Raw genomic sequence first — 16,861 nt, 5'->3', positions numbered from 1 at the left:
TGGGGCGTGGCCTGACGTCCCCGCCTCTGCATTCTCAGGCTTCGGCAGCTTTCTGAGTCAGATAGAAACACTGGACTGTTTGTCTCAACTCCGCAAATTTTATTTAGAAAAAAATGATGGGGTTTGAAAAAAGTGACACCGCTCACTACGTACGGACCTAGAAGCCTCCACCCTTCTGTAGCTCCTTAGTCTCTTCTTTCACTGTCCAACCTCCCTCGATTTCTGGAGCAGAGAAAAGGTCAAGTGCCTTGACGAAGCAGAGTGGACGGTGAAGGTGCCTGAAAACGGCCAGAGAAGAGCCCCAGGCGATCGATGTTGCGGTGGAGAACACTGTGCAGCACAGCCAAATGGGGTCCTCCTTCCCCTCCGCCCTCCCTGGAAAAGTCCCGGATGAAGCGGCCCCGCTCAGACTGGAAGATGAACTTCTGGGGCAAGGGCCCATGCTCCCGGAGGAAACCCCAGACACTAAGCAGCAACAGACGCACTTCAAAAGGTGCCAGTTGGCTAAATACCTCGTGCATATTACCCAGGGCTGGTGGCAAGAGGCTTCCCTCAGCCATGACAGCCACCAGGGTGCAGGATGCCTCCAGGTGCCAGGGGGAGTGGGCTGTATCAGGGTGTCGAGAGGCTTCCCAGTGGCTCAAGAGGGCAGCCAGCAGCCCCCGCAGCAGCACAGAGCAGTAGCACAGGGCTGGGGGAGCAGCTGCTACCAGCTTCAAAAGCTCAAACAGAAGGGGTTGTTCCCGGAAGCGCCGACCAATGCGGAGATCCCGCTCCACAGTGGCCCGTGCATGATCCTCTGGGGGCCAGGCCAGTTCAGCACCAGCTGCATCAGGACACACGCTCTCCACTAAGGTCACTGCAACTGCTTTGGCTGCCTCTGGGCTCAGGGTGGGAGCCCCCCAGCACCCCTCGCACTCACTGCCCCCAGGAGCACTGCAGCAGTGTACTAGAAGGCTAAGGAGGCTCTGGGTGTTATAGATAACTTCCTGATGGTTTCGAGACTGAACAAGCTTAGGTGGCTTTAAGCCACGGCCGATGACTCCAGCGTGGAAAACTGACCAGATCCCTCCAGGGCCTGGCACAGCTGCAGTATGCCTCCGGTTAATGTCCAACAAAGAGGCAGAAGCCAAAGGGGTGGAGACAGCCGAGAGAATCTCATTGTCCCCATCCATTTCCCCTCCAAACAGTTCTGTGTTGCCCCGATGTAAGGCTCCCTCAACTAGCAGCTGCAGGACAGCCTTGAGCCCAGCTGGGGACGTCTGAGAAAGGCGGGTAAGAAGCTGGGAGGCTGAGGCCACGCCAGGAGGGCCATGCAGCCTTAGAGAGGCAAAGAAGCGATGCACCCCAGCTCTCACTAATCCCAAAAGCTGGGAAGGGGACAGGGATTCTGAAGGAAAGGGACATATTGCCAGGAGGGAGGCAGCAGCTTCAGCTACTTCCTCCTCTGGATGTAGCAGAAGAGGAGCCAGATCAGACAGGTGGGCTGAGGCTGACTCCCCAAACCGGGCCCCTAAAGCTGAAGGGCCCTCACCACCCTGCTGTTCCCAGCCCACCAACAAGGCCAAATTGCGCAGGAACCGGGCTGTGAAAGGAGGCTGTAAAGTCCCTGCGTGCACTCTAGCCAGGCAGCTCCGGAAGGCCAGCGGAAGAAGGCCAGAGAGGCTGACCACTAGCCCTGCGTATAGCTGTGTTGCCAAACTCAGCTCTTCAGGGCTCCGGGCTCTGCTCAGTAAATGGCCCAACGCCTCAGGTCCACAGCTAGGTCGAGTATAGACAGACAGCAGGCCCAGGAGCTGGTGCTGCCAGAGGAAGCGCTTCCGTTCCAGCCGTAATGTCTCTCCACACAGCTCTCCAACATGGTTTCTTAATGCATCAAGAAAGGGCACTGGGCGAGGAGGTGGGGGCGGGCCCAGCACCCCTTCTCCAGGAGACCCTCCCCGATGATGAACCAGTTTTTGTAGATGTAGCAATAGCAGCTGGATTAGCCGGTCGCAGGCCTCTCTCACAGTGTCTGGCACAGCCAGGCCCTGGGTAGTAATGACTGAAGCAGGCATGGCTGTATCCACTAAGAACTGCAGCAGGCGGTAGGCACCAGCCCCAGAGGCCTGGCTTACCAGATGCACAGCCAGGTTTAGCATGTTGTCCAGCTCCTCTCTGGGGAACCCCTGGAGGTGTTGCTGCAGCTGGCTTAGCACAGCTGGGGGCTTGAGGCAGTCTACCAGTTCTCCAGAGACTGTGCCGAGCAAAGCTGGTGACATGACTGCCAGCTGCAGGAGGAAAGGAACTGTGGCCTGAAGGGAGGGCTCCCCATTGCGGCTCCCAGTACCTCCTGCCAAGCTCTCATGAAACATGCGCAGGAGTTCCCGTCGGATGCTGTCTCCGTGGCGAGAGGCCAGATGCCCTAGGATGCCTACAACTGAGGCAATCTTGGGCACCCGTTTTTCCCCAGGGATGACAGGAGATCCAGGGAAGGGGTCTGTAGATGGGGTTTGAGAAGAGCTTCCACCACAAGCACCAGCTCCTCCTCCAGCCCCACTATGGACACAGAAGTCCTTAAGGCCACAGGAGAGGACTCGGGAGATGATGGTGCCAGGAAAAGAGGAGCCAATATGGGCCACAACCCAGTCAAAGTGTGGAGAATGCTGGACAGAAGTGTCCAGCAAGGCATCCACACATGCATCTGGGCAGCTACCAATGAGAGCTGAGAGGCACTGCACATAGATGTCCATTAATGTGCGGGTGGCCCTACAGCCCATCCAGAGCTGCAACAGTTCATTGAGAGAGCCAGTGGCATGGGGAACACGCTGATGCTGACCCGAATATGTACTGCTCAGTTGTCCCATAAGGTCAATGGACCATGCACTAATCACAGGTGCCCAGGCCTTTGGGTTGGCCCGGATAAACTCACATAGCACCTGCTGTACTTCATGCACCACATCCTCTAAGCCAGGTCCACCAGCAGGGACATGGGAGGGTGGAGGTGGACGGAGGTGAGGTGGACCAGCCACAGGACTTTCCTCTAGGGCAGCTAGGTGTGCCCGGACACTCTCATCAAAAACACCTCTCAAGTGGTCCAGTACAGCAGCCCGAGCAGGTGGCAGAGAACGCAGCAGGAGAAGACCACATCGAGCATGTTCACGAGCCGAGAGCTGGTGGCCCAGAATGGGGTCTACACCCGTCAGAAAAGCCTTGATTTCTTGGGACAGCTCCTGGGCACTATAAGGAAGCAAAAGAATTGACTCAGAACATTGGGAGATATTAGGAGAGTCACATTCCTTCCAAGAGCTTTGGTTTGTTTTATGTATAATAGGGTAAAACATCCCTCATAAGCATTTATAAAGGTTCAGAAGCATACCCACTCCTGGTTCACCTTAGTCATTCCGTAAATGCTGTTCTTCTTGCAACAACGAGCATAGCACATTACCTTTCAAATATCCAGGTATCTTTTTTTCTTTTTCAGTGCTAGGTATCAAACTCAGGGCTTTAGGCATTCTAGGCTAGAGCTCTCTCACTGAGCTACATCCCCCACCCCACTTTTAAGTACTTTACCAGTATTTTTTCAGTCAGTCCTGACAACAATATGGTTAGACTATTATGATCACATTTTACAGATAAAGAAATGAAAGAAATCAGGCTGAATGCTCCAAAAGGGCAGGGATTACTTGTTTGCTCTTAAAATACAAGAATTCCTGGGCTGGAGTAGTGGCCAATGCCTTTAATCCCAGCACTTGAGAGGCAGAGGCAGGTGGATCCAAGTGAGTTTGAGGCCAGCCTGGTCTACATAGTACATTACAGGACAGCCAGAGCTACAAAGTGAGACCCTGTCTTGAAAATAAATAAACAAATAAACTCACAGAATTCTATTTTATCGAGGTGCTAGTATATGGAAAATGCTCAATGAAGATTTGATAAATTAAGTAAATATATTCTGGAGTTCTATACCTCCTTTAACATCTTCCAGCCCCCTCTACAGCACAAGCACCCTGAAATCTCTTAAGAGCCAGAAAACTGTAAACCCTTTTCTAAAGCTCTCCCTCCCAAATGAGTGCCTTCTCATATTGTACAAAAATTCTGCCACACTTGGTGGTACAGGCCTTTAATTCCAACACAGATCTCTGTAAGTTCAAGGCCAACCTAGTTTACATAATGAGTTCCAGGACAACTAGATCTCTCTATAGAGACCCTGTCTCAAAAAATGAGAGTCCTAAGCGCAGACTAACAATTAACCACCTTCAGTGTGCTGAGAATCATGAGGAGGGGTGTCACAGGGCACAGATGAGCAAGCCTTTCAATCCTTCCCCTCCCCACATATATAAGCTCTGTCTTAGAGGTTCAGAAAGCTAGGTTGAAAGAGGAAGTGAAACCCCCTGCCTCTTACTGTCTTTTCTGTCAAAGACAACAGCATTCTCTGGGCTAATAGGGTTCTGTGCCACCCCTCTGGTTCAGAAACAAAAAGGCACCTCAAAATGAGGGAAGTGTGCAAAGGGAAGGCTAGCACAAATACTGAGGCTCCGAGCCTTGGTTCCCAAGACACACTCCATGGAGTCTGAGCCTCCTCGAAGCAAAAGGGGCAGAGGGAGGCTAGGTTCTCAGGAGTCCTGATGTCCCCAAGTGCTGGCAGAGCAAGGCCGGCATAAGAAGCCATTGAGGTCTAGGGAGAGGCAGAACCAAGGGCAGGGCAAGGCAGGCAGGCAGTGCAGCCCAGAGTTTTTAGTGAGGCGGTCCCTGAGTTCCGGGAGGACGCGACCAGAATCTCTGAGAACCCTGACGCGAGTTCTCCAGGTAGGATCCGGCTTTCTGTAGAGAAGGCTGGGCATCGGCGCGGGGTCGCGCGATGAGGGGGTGGGGTACCAGGGGCTCTGACTACCTGAGAGGCGCGGGACCGTGGGTGGCGGGGGCAGGCCCGGGTGGCCCTGGGGCCCCGGGAGGGTCGCACAACGCGGACATCCCGGAGCCCTACCCGGAGCCTGAGGCGGGAGCGGCGAAGCACAGGCGACGCATGCGCGCTGACTGGAAACGCGACAGAAACCAGCGACCCCGCCTCTCAGGAAAATCAGTCCGGCCAAGTCCGAAGCCCTAGTACTTTGGTTCCGTGTCGCATCGGTCACAGCAGGTAACAGGCTTGCCCTCCTCGCAACCTTCTTCCCCACCCCCACCCCCGAATGGCCTCTTGACACTTGAAAGCTGCCGGGGACCTTGCATTCGCAGTGCGACCTAATTAATTTTCCTAACAGCAATAGTATTAACGTGCAACTCATGAGCATTTAAAAACGGAAGCACGGATCCGGCCCTTCCAACTCAACGCCTGTGATCCCAGCACTGGAGGTCAACCTGGTCTACAAACTAAGACTTAGGCAAGCCAGGGCTTCATGATGAGACACTGTCTCTCAGATTTTTCCCCCTTTTCTTTCTTTCTTTCTTTCTTTCTTTCTTTCTTTCTTTCTTTCTTTCTTTCTTTCTTTCTTTCTTTCATTCATTCTTTCTTTCTTTTTTCCTTCCTTCCTTCCTTCCTTCCTTCCTTCCTTCCTTCCTTCCTTCCTTTCTTTCTTTTTTTTCGAGACAGGATTTCTCTGTGTAGTTTTGGTGCCTGTTCTGGAGCTCGCTCTGTAGACCAGGGAGATCACAGAAATCCTCCTGACTCTGCCTCCCGAGTGCTCGGATTAAAGGCGTACGCCACCACCGTCCAGCTCAGATTTCAAAACAAAACAAAATTTAATAGTGTAGCGTGTTTCTCTTTTGTCAGCCTGCTTGTTACTTGCTTGTAGAGATGGAGTCTCATGAATTTAAACTCCTGATCCTCATGCCTCTCTCCCAGGATTTCAGGCATGCTACCATACCTAGCTTTTGCTTTTGTTTTAGAATAAAACTGCTCAGGCTGTTCTGTAATTCTTTGCTCTAGTGCTCTTCCTCCCTGAGCCTCCAGAGTAGCTGAGACTAGACGGTTACCACTGCCCCGGCTTACTATGGAGCTTCTCACCCTTAAAGAGTTTACGATCTAAGGGAGTTTGGGTTTGGATTTATGTGTCATTGTTGGCAATATAACCATGAACAAGTGGCCTAGCTACCTGGAACCTATTTCCTCATCTATAAGATGAACATGACTTCTCTGCCTCACATAGTATGTAATAAGTCACTTATGCAAAATTCTTGTTTGGTATTTTGTTTTTCGAGACAAGGTTTCTCTGTGTGATCCTGGCTGTCCTGGAACTCACTCTAGACCAGTCTAGCCTCAAACTCAGATCCACCTGCCTTTGCCTCCTGAATGCTGGGACTAAGTGTGGGTGCCACCACACCCAGTCTAAAGTTCTTGATATAATGCTGGATACAGAAACCCTTCTGAATAACAAGAGTCAGTTTGAAAGGACTAGAGAGATGGCTCAGTGACTGCTCTTCTGAAGGACCCAGGTTCAATAACCACCCCCACATGGTGGCTCACAACCAAGTCTTAACTACAGTTCCAGGGATTAGATTCTATTCCTAAAGATAGCCCCCAAGGTCCATTCCCTTATTTGGCCTCTGACTCATTCCTGAGACAAAACACCAAGGTTCAACAATCAAAATTCATTATTTGGCTAACATGTCCCAATCAGAAGTTACCAACTCACCCTCGTCCAGATGCCCCCATTTTCTCCTTAAAATCCACTCCAGCAAAAAGAAAAAAACAAAAAAACAAAAAAACCTGCTGCTACTGCTGCTTGCTTTCTGCCTTTGCCCAATCCAGAGGCAGCTTCCCCTACTGATTGCCCCTCTGGGGTACTCAATCTCCTTTTTGCTGAGAATTTGGTGTCTGGGTGTGTCCTATAAAAGGCTGCCCTCCCTTACAGGCTTATCCTCTTCTGGCCTCCAAAGCATTAGGCACAAAAGTAGTGCACATATATACATGCAGTCAAAACACCTGAACATACTAAAAAAAAAAAAAAATTAAGTTTTTCTAGATCTTGAATCCTCACCTGTCAAATAGGTATACTGTAGTGGAACTGATATGATCATTGCCGTCATGAATCAGAACAGCTACCCACATGAGACCCTATCAATATTTCCTTATAGGAGGTGTGTGCTGGTCATTGGCCCCTCAAATGAGTCTATCCACCATTCCCACTACCACCTCCAACCACAGCAGTGTATAATCTTGTCCCAGCTCCATGTAGTCTTGGGAACTGCTGGAACGTACAAGTGAAAAGTTGACTGGCGTTAACTGGAAAGATTCAGCTTTCCTGACCTGCCACTTGAGCCAGGGTGCAGCTTTTTGGTGATGCAACTGCCCAAGAGTCACTCACACCCCTGTTACACAGACAAATAAAAACAATAAATACAGCCTGGTGGTGGGAGTGCACACCTTTAATCCCAACACTCAGGATGCAGAGGCAGGAGGATCTCTGTGACTTCAAGGCAGGACAACCAGAGTTTCACAGAAACCCTGTCTTGGGGGTTGGGAGGAGGTCAGAACAAAAAACAAATTCTTGATTCACCAAACTGGACTTTGGACTTAGATAGAATCATTTTGATTTGTCAGTCCAGGCATTTCTGTGTCTCTCTTGGATATATTTATATTTTAAGGGTATTGTTGTATGGTTAATGAAGTAAAAATATAAGAAACATCTGGTAACTATTAAACATTTTTTAAAGATTTGTTACTAATTTTTTAAATTTTTTTGAGACAGGGTTTCCCTATGTAGCCCTGGCTGGTCCTGGAACTCACTCTGTAGACCAGGCTGGTCTCGAACTCAGAGATCTGCCTGGCTCTGCCTCCCAAGTGCTGGGATTAAAGGCATGTGCCTTTGCTGACCATCTTGTTTTTATTATTTTCAAATTATATGTATATGAACATGCCTGTGTGTGTACATATATACACAAATGCAGGTGTCCTCAGAGTCTAGAAGAGAACCTCTGACACCCTGAAGTTGGAATTACAGGTAGTTGTGAGACACGTGACATTTGGGCTGGGGAGATGACTCAGCGGTTAAGAGAGCTCTTGCCACTCTTCCAAAGGACCCGGGTTCAATTCCCAGGACCCACATGGCAGTTAACAAATGTCTGTTACTCCAATTCCAGGGTATGTGACATCCTCACACAGACATATATATAGGCAAAAAACTCCAATGTCAGCCTGGCAGATGGTTGTGTACACCTTTAATCCCACTACTTGGGAGGCAGAGGCAGAGGGATCTCTGTGAGTTTGAGGCCAGCCTGGTCTACATAGTTTCACGATAGGCTCCAAAAGCTGCACAGAGAAACCCTGTCTCAAAAAAAAAAAAAAAAAAAAAAAAGAAAAAGAAATAGAAAAAAGAAAAAAAGCCAATGTACATTTAAAGAGAGGTGCATGACATTTATATACAAGTTCTTTGGGGGTAGAGTTGGCTCAGTGGTTAAAAGCACTCACTACTCTTGGAGAGGACTAGGGTTCAATTCCATCCACACATGGCAGCTCCCAATTTAATTCCAGTTCCAGGGGACCTTATGCCCACTTCAGGCCTCCTTGGGCAGAAAACAAAGCAACAATAAAATGTTGTCTGGAGTAATGATTCAGTGATTAAGAACACTTGGTGCTCTTTCAGAAACCCATGTTCAGTTCCTAGCACCTACATGGCAGCTCACAATGTCTAACTCCAGTTCCAGCCTCTTCTGGTCTCTGCAGACACCAGGCATGCACAGTGCACATGGTGTACAAACATTCATGCAAGCACAAGACTCAAACACATAAAATAGAATCTGTTATTGGCATTTAGTGGAGAAGGAATGGAACATTAGAGGATTGCTGCAAGCCATGTCTCATTTTTTAAAAATGTTTTGCTTTGTTGTTACATTTACTATGTGAATGGGGGAACATGCTTGACACAATGCAAGTGTGGAAGCCAGAGGACAACTTTGGAGAGCTGGCTCTCCTTCCATCCCTGAGACTGAGACCCTAACAGGGATGGAACTCAGGTTGTTGATGTCAAGCGCTATTATCATTAGCCTCCATCTATTTAGATGTTTGCAATGGTAAAAGTCTGGAAAGGGGGCTGGGCATGTCTCATACCCATAATCCCAGCAGTGTGGAGGCAGAAGAATCACATTTCAAAACAATCCTGCCCACATCCTCCACCAAAAAACAAAAACAAAACAAAACAAAACAATCCTGGAACATATAAAGCTTCAAACACAAAGTCCTCAGAACTGGCTTCCTACAGCAAAAGTGCTGACAGATATACAGGCCCTCAGGATGTAGATGGCACAATGGCTGCCTAGAATGAATGAGGCCATGGGTTTGACTCCTAGAACCACCACCATCACCAGCAAAAAAAAGAAAAAAAACTGTTTGTTACTATAATCCCAGGCCACACAGGTATAGTGTCAAAACTACTCTCAGGATTATTACCTCCCTACCTACCATCCTGTATTTTTCAGAAATGGAAAGATGGGGACCACTGAAGAAGCCACCTAGTTTCTTTTATAGATCGGGTTTTACTATGCAGCCCTGGAACTCATAGGTAGACCAAGCTGGCCTAGAACAGAGATCCGTCTGCCTTTGCCTCCAAAGTGCTGGAATTAAAGGCGTGTACCACTATGCCCTGCACCATCTAGTTTCTTAATGCATTGCTCAAGTACACTGTGTACCTTGCTTCTGAAATAGCACTCAAAGACCTTTTTATATGGCCCATTCCCATTCTTGCACTTATTCACACATGACAGTCCAAGCTCCAGGGCTTTATTACAAAAGGAGCTGCGGCTAGAGACAGCCCTCTCCAGTCTTTTTCTGTGTCCTCTTCCCTCCCAATATATAGCTCCAGGGGAGGTCAGTGGGTCATTAAGGAAGGGGTGTCTGAGAGAGTGAAATATGGTAGTTATTTTCTCCAAAGTCCTCCAAATTCTGGCTGCTGGCTGAATTCTTCTTCTGGCTGCTGTTGAGAATCTTCTAATAAAAGAAGTAGAGACTTTAGCTCTCATCCCCAAGATCCTCCATGTCTACATCCTGGGGAGCTTTTATCTTCTTTTGTCGTTTGGGCTGTGGCTCACTCGTCCTGGTTGACTTGGAAGGGGCTTCCACTGAACAAAGGGAAAGAAAAGAAGCAGCGTTGTAAGAACCCAGGTAAAATCCAGACTCCCTTCATGGAACCTTTGTGCCCTAGACATACCTTCCATGGCTGCTTTTTCTTTCTGGGCAAGGCGAATTTGCTGCAGGAGTTTCCTGCGCTTCTTCCCAGATAGCGTGATGTTGGCACGTGCACTGGACCTGAATGACGGATAGGAACAAAGATACCCAGGTTAATCGGAACAAACCTAAGCCACAAAAGTGATCCTATCGGCCGGGCGGTGGTGGCCCACGCCTTTAATCCCAGCACTCGGGAGAGAGCCAGGCGGATCTCTGTGAGTTCGAGGCCAGCCTGGGCTACAGAGTGAGTTCCAGGACAGGCTCCAAAGCTACACAAAGAAACCCTGTCTCGATAAACCAAAAAGTAATAATAATAATAATAATAAAATAAAATAAAAGTGATCCTACCTTCATAGAACTTGAATTTGTATCCAAAATTCTTTGTGTACCTTTGAGAAAATTATACTAATTGTTCGCACTTATGTGTGCACTTTTATTTCAAAAATCTAAGTTCATGTAGATAACCATTGGAAGGGTGGAAGAGTCGACAATCTTCCTTAGTAGAATTGAAACCAAAAACCCCTGTGAGCAACAGTATTGTGAGAGGCTGGTGGTTTGCGAACTACCATAACTGTCAACTAGTTCCTGCTTAAACATGAGAGAAAAGAGAGCAGGAAAATCGGAAAAGTCTGAGCTGCTCTGAAGCTTTGTAGGAAGGAAGTAGGAATGACCGCTCGGAAGGGGCTAGTACCGTACTCACGCCCGCTTCTTGAGATGGTGCCTCGTAGTCAGCCCTTCGTCTATAACGGCCCCGACCACCTGGCGCTTCCGTCGCCGATCCCTGCTCAGCACCCTCCGGCGCTTGAACAACTTCTTCTTCAGCTCCTGAAGGAGAAAAAGACACGCATCAGAGTAAGGTTATGCACGCCCACTCGGGATCCCCGCACCCGGCTGCCCCAGACACCACTGATCCTGTCCCGGGAGAGGAAAACGCTCCCGGGAAGCCTGGGGCAGCAAAAGCGCAGCTCCCAGAATCACCGTCCGTGGACGATTGATCTTTCCTCCGGGAGGTCCCATAGCCGAACTCGGAGGTTCACACGTGGAACCGCACTTCCGCTCCGATCTCAGGTTCGGCCAAGAGCAAAAGGCTCCGCCCCCGGCACCCGCGGACCAATCGCTGCTCGGCGGAAGGCTCCAGACCTATATAAACGAGTTACGCGCTTCTACGGGTCTTTCGAAGGATCGTTTTCGCGTAAGTCTCTTTAGATTGTGGGTATTTGGGTGCCGCTGGGGTCTAGGCCTGACCTTGTAGACCCTCCATTTCTTGGCGGGGATCGGGCGTACCATCCTGCTCCCCGTTATGTACGGAGGCAGAAGGAAAGGGCTCCGGCCCTCTCGGCGTTATGTCTTCGGTGCCTGCGGCTTCCCGTTCGCCGGTTCTATCCTCAGACGCCGGGACACCACTCCCTACGCAGAAATGTAGCCAGACCCTGCGGTCCCCTCTGTGCGATAGTCACGCTCTTTTATTTTGATTTCAGGTCTGTGGACGTGACGCCCCGGGAGTGATAGCTCATGTTTTCCTTCGCGGTTTATTGTTGAACCAATAAAGTCAGTGAACCCTAAGAGCCCTGTGTGCGCTTCCTTTCTTTCCCGAGACTCGGAACTTGTCTATGTTGGGAGTGCGCGTGACAGTTCACTGAAGATCCGCTGGTCGATCTTGTGGGGACCTCGGATGTGAGTCTTTCGCGGGGTGGGGGGCGGGGGGATCTTAAACCTGCAGTTCATCCTATGGTAAAAGGCCCATCGTAATCATAGAACCAACCTGGGTAGCACGTCCTTCCACCCCTGGCCAGTAGTCTGGCCGACTGAAGGCTCTGAGACTGACTTCACTCACAGCAGTGCTTAGGCAGTGACCCCACCTTCTGCTTCTTTGCAAGGCAATCCAGGGACACTTTTTAAACTGCTGTAGGGGCAGACTGTCCACTGTGGGTATTGGATGTGAGCTATGAGGTCTCAAGCCTGCACAGGCCTCCGCTTAACCCTGCCGAGGTCCTAGGGCTGGACTTGGTTCCTGTGGCGGGGCCCATATGAATAGCTTTATGCAAGGAGGCCATGGCCAAACATGCTGCCTCCTGCCTTCGCTTTTTTCTCTGCTGGGGTGGGGAGTGGATCCAGACAATGGTTTCTCTGAAATCCAGGCTGGCCTTCAACTCAGAGATCTGCCTGTCCCTACCTCCCAAGTGCTGGGATTAAAGACAGAATGTGGGAGCCCTAGCATCCTCGGGTTTCCCAGGTGTTCGGGAATACTGTTGTCAAGGATTGTCTAGATTACCCTGATGTTGAACTAATCTGCTTGGAGTGAAAATTCAATGGCTGGACTGAGTGTAGGAGTTAGGCCTTTTAAGAGCATTATCTACTGTGCTTATTAAGTTTTCTCAAAGACGTTTTCTTAACCCTACCATTTTCTGTTGGGAAAGGAGAGTTTTGCGATATGAATAGCTGGTAGTTGAGAATGGAATAACAGGGTTATGCAATTTGTGCCCTACTTAATAAATCTGGAGCGTGAGGGTGATACTGGTTTGTACATGTGTTGGGGCAGATACATTATCCAACTGCTGCACTAAATTGTGTGTCCTATGGCAAAATGGCTTTGAAAACAGTAACAAATGAAATGGAGAAAGAACAATACTCACCCTCAAAAGTACTGGGAGGTGGGAAATGGGAATATTCCACAAATCTGGTTCTGTAGATGCAGGACCCTGTTGGGTCCCAAAGAGGACAGGAGTTGGGAGTCTCTTGACCCTCTGTATCCTCAGGAATCCAGGAGGCATCCTCTTCTTGTTCGTGCCCCCAGCCAAGTCCAGGGTTAAATGTTCTTAAAGGAGATGTGGGGTCCTGTGGGATCCAAGCCCAACCTGGGAAAAGAGTTAACCTATGACATCTTGATATTTTAAGGATTTAGCATGTGCATGAGGTCAGAAGAGGAAATTCAAGCCTTAGAACTAGAGTTACATATGGTTATGAACTACCACATGAGTTCTGGGAACCAAACCTAGGTCCTCCGCTAAAGTGGAACTACTGAGCCAATTCTCCAGCCTCATTATTTTTCTGAGTATGAGACAGTTTTTCTCTACCTTTAACCCTAGTACTGAGGTGGTGGAAGTAGTCAGATATCTATAAGATCCAGGCCCAGCTTGCTTGTGGGGATAGGGGTCAGGGTGGTAATTTGTGTGTCTGTATTTGTATTCAATTGTGAGTACAGGTGTGGAGGCCAGCGATCAATATCAGGCATCTATCTTCCTCAATGGCTTTTCACTTTATAGTCAGGGTGTCTCTGAACCGAGAGCTTTTCAGCTAGTCTAACTAGGTAGCTTGCTTCAGGGATCTCAGCTTCTAGAGTGCACTGTGACTGCAGGTGGGCTACTGTGCCCAGCTGGTGTTTGTATGAATATTGGGGATCTGAACTCAAGTCCTCATGCAGAGCAACCACTACCCACCCACAGAGCCACTCTCCAGCCCCTTTTCCTCATGTATAGAGGGAAATTATCTCCCTATTGAGTTCTAAGAAATCATAAGGTAAAAATACTTAACACAGTGATTTGTGCATAATGCTCAAAAAAAAAAAAACCCAAAATGTTACAACAACATACAGTCTTCCATCTAAAATGCTAATTACCTCTAGATAGTTAGATATGGGGTAATAGCATCATCTACCCTCCCCAGTAACGAATTGTGTATTTTAAAATATTAAAAGTCCAGGTTACCACTAGACAAGTAAGCAAAGCCCAGGCCAAACAAGATAAATAATGACTCCTGTAGTCAGAAAGCAAAAGAACAAAACAAAAAGTGCAGATCAAGGCTAGGGCACAGCTCAGTGACAGATCAACTACCTAACATACAAAAGGCCTTGGCTTTGGGAGCCGGTGAGATAGCTGACCAGCAAAAGGCCAACTGGGGCAAGTTTAACAGTGTTTAGTCTCTAAGACCCACATAGTTGTCTTCTGACCTCCACAGGTAAGCAGGGAACACGTGCATACACTACCCATGAAATACACCTTCACACGCATGTTTTGTTTGTTTGTTTGTTTTGGTTTTTTGAGACGGTTTCTCTGTGTAACCTTGGCTGTCCTGAAACTGTCTCTGTAGCCCAGGCTGGCCTCTAAATCACAGAGATCCTTCTGCCTCCTGAGTGCTGGGATGAAAGGTGTACACAGGGTCTCAATGTGTTGTTCTGGCTGTTCTGGAACTGTGTGGATGGGGCTGGCCTCACAGAGATCTGCCTCCCTCTGCCTCTTCAATGCCAGAATTAAAGATGTATGCCACCACTGCCCAGCAACACACACACATTTTTAAAAAATGCCCTGGGTTCTATCCCAACAGCACAAACAAAGGAAATCAAAATCAAGCAAACAAACAGTAGAAAGAGTGGCACTCTGCTTGTAAGAAAACTGGCTGTTGGCCTGGCGGTGGTGGTGCACGCCTTTAATCCCAGCACTCGGGAGGCAGAGCCAGGCGGATCTCTGTGAGTTTGAGGCCAGCCTGGTCTACAGAGCGAGATCCAGGACAGGCTCCAAAGCTACACAGAGAAACCCTGTCTCAAACACCCCCCCCCAAAAAAAAAAAAAAGAGAGAGAGAAAACTGACTGTCGCACTGGCAACTTGAGTTTAGTCTCTATAACCCACAAGGTGAAATGAGAGAACTGGCCTGTAACTCACAGAAATCTGACTGCCTCCGCCTCTGCCTCCAAGTGCCTGAATTAAAGGCAGGAGCCACCACACACAGCTATGCCTTATTTATTTATTTATTTATTTATTTATTTATTTATTTATTTTTTGGTTTTTCGAGATAGGGTTTCTCTGTGCAGCCCTGGATCTGTGCTGGATCTGGCTCTGTAGACCAGGCTGGCCTTGAACTCACAGAGATCCGCCTGGCTGTGCCTCCCGAGTGCTGGGATTAAAGGTGTACGCCACCACCGCCCGGCTGCCTAAATTTTTTTTAAAGACATCACTCATTACAAGATCAGAACAGCCCTCTAAACCAGGCAGGGTACAATGCCTGGGGCTCAGGCTTTTAATAATCTCAGGTACTCAGAGGCTGAAGCAAAAGGATTACCATGAGTTCAAGGCCAGCCTGGGTTACACAGTGAACTCCAGGTCAGTCTGAGTTGCAAAGTGAGACTGTCTCAAATAAATTAATTGAAAATAAAAAGGACAGCAGTAGAGTACCTCTTTAGGTTCATTCTTCAGTGTCTAAATAAAGGAACAAACAAACAAGCCAGGCATGGTGCTACAGGCTTGTAATCCCCCAATTTGGGAGGCTGAAGCCGGAAGATCTTCAGTTGGAGGTCAGTTTGAACTATAGAGTGAGACTTCTTTGAAAAACAAAAACACAAAACACCAAAGCTGTCCTCTAATGTTCATCAATGGCATCAACTGTCTAGACTCTCACCTACTTACCATATTGTGTGTGTGTGTGTGTGTGTGTGTGTGTGTGTGTGTGTGTGTGTGTGTGTTACTGGGGGTGGAACCCAGGGTCCTGTGCATGCTATTATACACTTTAGCCCTAAGCTGCACCACACCACACCTCCTATTTCTAATATTCCTGGACACCTACTGGGGGTCTGGAATGTCTAGTTGACAATGACCTGAATGAAGAAGCCACCACCCTCACCTGGCTCTTCACTTTGGTCCTGGAAGAAAGCTTCTGCTTCCTCTTCTTCACCATCAGTGAGCAGCAGCAACTCCTCGTGTGGCCACTGGTTGTCCTCCTGGTCTTCCTCATTCCCCTCTGAGGCCTCTACCACAATAGAGGGCAGGCGGGGCTTCTGAGACACCTGCATTAAGTACAGCAGGGGTGTCGGGCCCAGTTCGAGGATGAGCCAGTCCCAGGACCAGTAGTACTCACCTGAGCATCCTGGTGACCTTCGCATCTGCCAATCTCTTCTCTGTTCTTTGAGAGAGGATTCATCAACCGGGGACTTTCTGGATGCCACGAAGAGTCTTGGCTATCTCCAGACCGAGGTCCATCCTTGCTACTCCCTGGCACAAGGGCCATGATAGTGACTCTAAGAGTGCAGAGCGGTTGGATTCCAGGTCGAGCACCCCTGCGCAGTGCCCCACACAGACTAGGCTTTAATCTTCTTTGGAGAAGGCTCCTTAATCACTGCTGAGGAAAGAACGCTGACATGCTGGGAGATTATGGGCCTTCCAAGGGAGGGGAGAAGCCAAAGAGGAGAGACAGGAGCTTTATTCTGTTTACTACCTGAGACACTGGGGATAGCAGTCAAGGTAGGAAACAAGGGCATCTGGATTAAAGCCCTATAAATAAAGAGCTGTGATGGTAGATTTCCTAACTCCTTGTTTACTGGTTTTCTCAAGTGGGCTTATTTATTTGTATGTTTTTTAATGAATGTTTATGGGGCTTTTGCTATTTGACAGGAACCCTTTTTATTTATTTACCTTAAATGTATTTATTTTATAGGTATGGGTGTTTTGCCTGCAGGTATGTCTACTGCCAGAAGAGGGCATTGGATCTCTTAGGACAGGAGTTCCAGGACATGCTCCCACAGAGAAACACTGTCTCCGAGAAACAAAAACAAAAAAAAGCACAGGCAGGCAAAACTCTGGGACCTCAAGGCCAGCCTGGTCTACCCAGCAAGTTCCAGGCCAATCAGGACTACAAAGTGAAATCCTAGAAGCCCTTTCTTTTTTTCTTAAATTTTATATGCATTGGTATTTTGTCCACATTCAGGCCTGTGTGAGGGTGTTGGATCCCCAGGAACTGTA

The 16,861-nt window shown here is 48.6% G+C and overlaps 2 protein-coding genes and 1 non-coding gene across 4 annotated transcripts; 1 reads left to right on the top strand and 2 right to left on the bottom strand.

The window, feature by feature from the left end:
• Positions 1-76: 76 nt before the first annotated feature.
• On the bottom strand, positions 77-5,024 carry Ints5 (integrator complex subunit 5). Its single transcript, XM_006995193.3, has 2 exons — positions 4,871-5,024; positions 77-3,219 (listed from the first exon to the last, which is right to left on the bottom strand). The coding sequence occupies exons 1-2, from the start codon at positions 4,948-4,950 to the stop codon at positions 240-242; spliced, it is 3,060 nt and encodes a 1,019-aa protein (XP_006995255.1). The 5' UTR covers positions 4,951-5,024; the 3' UTR covers positions 77-239.
• A 4,651-nt stretch (positions 5,025-9,675) lies between these two features.
• On the bottom strand, positions 9,676-16,217 carry Lbhd1 (LBH domain containing 1). Of its 2 annotated transcripts, none has more exons than XM_076559217.1 (6): positions 15,981-16,182; positions 15,747-15,909; positions 12,769-12,990; positions 10,836-10,960; positions 10,119-10,216; positions 9,676-10,029 (listed from the first exon to the last, which is right to left on the bottom strand). In XM_076559217.1, exons 1-6 carry the CDS (start codon positions 16,128-16,130, stop codon positions 9,996-9,998), a joined length of 792 nt encoding a protein of 263 aa, XP_076415332.1. In that variant the 5' UTR covers positions 16,131-16,182; the 3' UTR covers positions 9,676-9,995. The 2 variants fall into 2 exon arrangements, with proteins under 2 accessions (XP_076415332.1, XP_076415329.1); XM_076559214.1 differs by having other exon boundaries at positions 9,848-10,029; positions 10,827-10,960; positions 15,981-16,217.
• On the top strand, positions 11,390-11,538 carry LOC121826994 (small nucleolar RNA SNORA57). The gene has a single exon (XR_006069143.1). It is a non-coding gene; the product is annotated as a small nucleolar RNA SNORA57 (small nucleolar RNA).
• Positions 16,218-16,861: the final 644 nt, after the last annotated feature.

This window comes from Peromyscus maniculatus, chromosome 1, assembly GCF_049852395.1.
Source record: "Peromyscus maniculatus bairdii isolate BWxNUB_F1_BW_parent chromosome 1, HU_Pman_BW_mat_3.1, whole genome shotgun sequence".
NCBI classification, from domain to species: Eukaryota; Metazoa; Chordata; class Mammalia; order Rodentia; family Cricetidae; genus Peromyscus; species Peromyscus maniculatus.
This window is presented reverse-complemented; position numbering and strand designations above follow the sequence as displayed.

Coding starts and splice junctions, on each gene's coding strand:
- Ints5 (XM_006995193.3), bottom strand. CDS start 4,950: ATGTCCGCGTTGTGCGACCCTCCCGGGGCCCCAGGGCCACCCGGGCCT. Junction 3,220..4,870: donor CACGGTCCCGCGCCTCTCAG/GTAGTCAGAGCC, acceptor GCTTCCTTATAG/TGCCCAGGAGCTGTCCCAAG.
- Lbhd1 (XM_076559214.1), bottom strand. CDS start 16,130: ATGGCCCTTGTGCCAGGGAGTAGCAAGGATGGACCTCGGTCTGGAGAT. Junction 15,910..15,980: donor AAGGTCACCAGGATGCTCAG/GTGAGTACTACT, acceptor TACTTAATGCAG/GTGTCTCAGAAGCCCCGCCT. Junction 12,991..15,746: donor GGACCAAAGTGAAGAGCCAG/GTGAGGGTGGTG, acceptor CTCTTTTCCCAG/GTTGGGCTTGGATCCCACAG.